Genomic DNA, 3,646 nt, shown 5'->3' with positions numbered 1-3,646 from the left:
CGGGGGGAGATTCCTGTAAGCAGACCAATCCAGTTTCACGCTTACAGCAGGACAGTGGTTGTACAGACATACCTGTGACAAGAGTGGAGACATTTGCGTAAGAGAATTACAAGACACTAAACCAAACCTGAATATATCTTTGGGTCTTTACCACTCGTGGAATATGCCATTTCTGAGCAACTAGGAACTAAAATTTCTGGAAGAATTTAAGTTTAGGTAAACTTGATAATGTAATTCATAGAGAGATAAAATCTGATTCTTAATCATTGTCATCAATGACTGCACACCTAACAGACATTACTTGTTTCATCATCACAGTGTGTTTCACAGTGCATTTTACAGTGGCTTATGTAAAATAAAAGCTTGCAATTTGGCCTACTGTATGCAAATAACTTTTGACCTCTGTGCATCTGTCAAGACATAGTGGTGGTGTTTGCTGGACAGAGTTTATTCCCTGTCCTCATACTATGTTTGGCAAGCATAGTTCCAGTGCAGCAGAATGACTATTCTTTTTTCTGTCCAACAGAAATAGTTCCCAGAGATCTGAGGATGAAAGACAAGTTTTTAAAGCATTTAACAGGTATGTTTTAATGTTGCATTGGTATCCATCATTTCACATACACACCATAAGCTGCACTCTTCTTCCTGTGAGCTGTGCTGATACATAACTTATTCTTTCTTTATATTTCAGGTCCACTCTACTTTAGCCCAAAATGTAGCAAACACTTTCATCGACTTTATCACAATACAAGGGACTGCACCATCCCAGCATGTAAGTTCCAAAACCAGAGTCTTTCATAAAACAACAGAAAACTCTAAAATTGAATAGCTCTATGAGGTACCAGTAGTGATACAATGTTAGAATGCATTCCTTGCAATGAAGAATTTGGACTGCTCTAAAATGTACTAAGTACCCTTTACAGCGTTGCTGGAACAGCATCAGCAATACAGTGAGGAAAATGCAACTTTTTCATGGCAAATACACCGAGTACAAGAGCTGCAAACACTGCTTCCTTAGGCACTGAGGTCTATGCCTCTTTGGTTCCAAAGCAAAGGTGTTTGCTTTTCATAGCAACACGTGACTCCTCTCGCAAACACCTCATATTTGATCTTAGGGCTGCAAATTCAAGATAGGATCAGACGTACAGGTGGGGCTATTTCCTTTTCATTGATTATTTATGTAGAACATATCTTACAGACTTATTTGACTGTTCAGCTACCAGTCTACCAGTGGTGTTGACAGGGATCTTTGCAACCATGGTCTTCAGTGAATTACAACAGTGCAACTTCCTAAGGCTTCGTGAAAAAAAAAATTAAAAAGTGCTGATAACACAAATAAGTAAATGCAGCTTATGATATCTCATCAGTGTTGGCAACATGGAGAATGAAAAAGAATCAAATCAAACACTGACATTTTTTACTCAGTAGACGTGACTCCAGATTCATACCGAGGTGGACCTGTTGAGTAAGCAGATGCTATTTTAGTACAGCCTTTTCAGAATGGAAGCACACTTTATTTTACTTGTCTGAGGTCAACCAGTTGGGTCAGTAGCAGAGCTGGGAATAGAAACAAGAGTTATAGATTCCAAGTTTCAAGTATTAATAAATATTTCAGCCCAATATATTTTAAAGGCATATTTGGTAAGAACTGCAGATTTTTCCCTATTTGTAAGACTTCAGATTAGGAATACCTTGGAAAGATAAGGATTTATAGATAATGGCTAGCCAGATCATGTTCTGTTTACATAGATGTCAATGGAGGTTGTTCATAAAGAATCTGTTTTGAACACGCAAATGGTCATATTGCCATTTTCATAAGGATTACAGCACAAAAATTATTCGCAACTCGGCACTAGTGAGTATTCCAAGCTGTGAAGCTAAAAGCTAGCTGGTCTTAAAGTCTTTGCCTCCTGATGGGTGACATACCCCCCAACATAATGTCTGGATAATGGAGGATAGTTTGTATGAATGGCAATTAGAGCATACCTGTGCTGTGAGTTAGGGATTGTTAACATTGTATCTCGAGGAAACATTAGATGTAGTTACTCATTAATGAAAGAATGCCTAACGAAAAGTAACATCCCTCACTGGACTGCACTGACTAGCGCCTCCTTAAAGTAACTTTCTTCTAGGAACATGACGTAAACATCCTGCTTTAATTCTCTATGCATAGTGTGATGTTACTTTTTGATAATATCCTGATTTCAGGTAATACTTACTGTTCACACTCTGTAGAAATTCAGAGGCCAAACAAAGAAATTAAAAGCATCGATGATGCTGCAGCATGGGGGTAGCCAGTACAAAAGCATTTTATTGGCATGCCTTCTAGTACTTGGTACAGCATAGTAGCATTGTCACCTAAAAAGTAATTTACTCTGCTGTCTGTCCATAACCAAAAATTTGCTTTCAGTTTGCAATATTAAAGAAAAAAAAATCTCTTAATATTTTAGTTTTGCACTGGTTCTGCCCCTTACTATGAATGCATCAAAAAACAGAAGGTACCTAAAATAAGAACTACTAACAATACAACTACAGTGGGAAAAAAACATTTTACTAGTTTTAAGATGAAACTCGACATAGTTGTGAATGAATTTGTATGGTGTGGTATGGTCACCTACCAGGGCTGGACTTAACATTCCTATGACTAGGAGATGTTATTTGTCTAAAATGTAACAGTTTTCCAGGAATAAAATTTATTGGAAAGGTGCATTACTTAATATTAAGTTGAGCCCACTGAGGGCTGGATTTCAAAGATGGATGAGCACTACTTATTCTTCCTCTAGTATGGAAATACTACAGTCACATGTTTAGATCCCACATTTAAGCACAGACACAGATGTACACATTTTCATACATACACACACTTGGAGAGGCTCCAAGCACAATCATGCTCTTTGTTTATAGATAGTACGTATGCAGAAGTCTGCGGCGTAGTTACACGTGCCACTGGACATGGCTTTCCGTTATGCAATTTTTACACACTCCATTTCTAAGTCTAAGGAGCTGATTTCTCTACTGTTGCAAACTAAGGTGTTCATTGAACTTTATTACGACAATAATTTGCACACCATTATCAATTTTGATTTTTAAAGGCAAAATGGGTTACTGCAGTAATCTATTTATGCTCTTTTTTTCTGACAGACTATAAAAGATGTGCCAGGCTTCTTACTCGGTTGGCAGTAAGCCCAATGTGCATGGAAGGATAAAGGTAAGCTTTTTCGTAGCAGTAATGACATTCTACTGCATAGCAAAGCCATGGATTTTGTGTTTCATACATGAAAATTCATGGGAGTATAATAACAATTGTCCTTTGTCTGAGGTATTCCCCTTTCAGAGTACTTGAAGGAACTGGCTTAATCTGGCAAATATTGTCAATATATAGAGGTACCCCCTACTAGAAGTAAAAAAGTCCATGTGCATCAGCTGTGAATTATTCATAGCCGCATACAGTTAGCAGAGAGTGAATTTGTAGTTACAGAACAAAACACAACAGCTGTAGCTTATTTTTCAAGAGTTGACTCAGTACACTATTGCCTGTATTGGCAGCGGCAGCCTTTTTATGTGTGCAGCTGTAAATCTATGGTATACATTTTAAGTATGAGTTAATATATACATAGCTATACACATGTAAGCTTTATAAATGCAG

General features: G+C 37.5%; 1 protein-coding gene across 1 annotated transcript in view; it reads left to right on the top strand.

Annotated features, from left to right (window-relative positions):
- Positions 1 to 3,206, top strand: part of FAM150B (family with sequence similarity 150, member B) — a 5,474-nt gene extending 2,268 nt beyond the window's left edge. Inside the window, exons 2-4 of the mRNA XM_010083661.1 lie at positions 527 to 580; positions 692 to 772; positions 3,142 to 3,206. Coding sequence (XP_010081963.1) covers positions 527 to 580; positions 692 to 772; positions 3,142 to 3,206 — 200 coding nt within the window. The remainder of the gene's footprint in view (positions 1 to 526; positions 581 to 691; positions 773 to 3,141) is intronic.
- The last annotated feature ends 440 nt before the right edge of the window (positions 3,207 to 3,646 follow it).

This window comes from Pterocles gutturalis, unplaced genomic scaffold (assembly GCF_000699245.1).
Source record: "Pterocles gutturalis isolate BGI_N339 unplaced genomic scaffold, ASM69924v1 scaffold3280, whole genome shotgun sequence".
Classification (NCBI taxonomy): Eukaryota; Metazoa; Chordata; class Aves; order Pterocliformes; family Pteroclidae; genus Pterocles; species Pterocles gutturalis.
The sequence above is the reverse complement of the archived record's forward strand: the minus strand, read 5'-3'. Positions and strand labels throughout refer to the sequence as shown.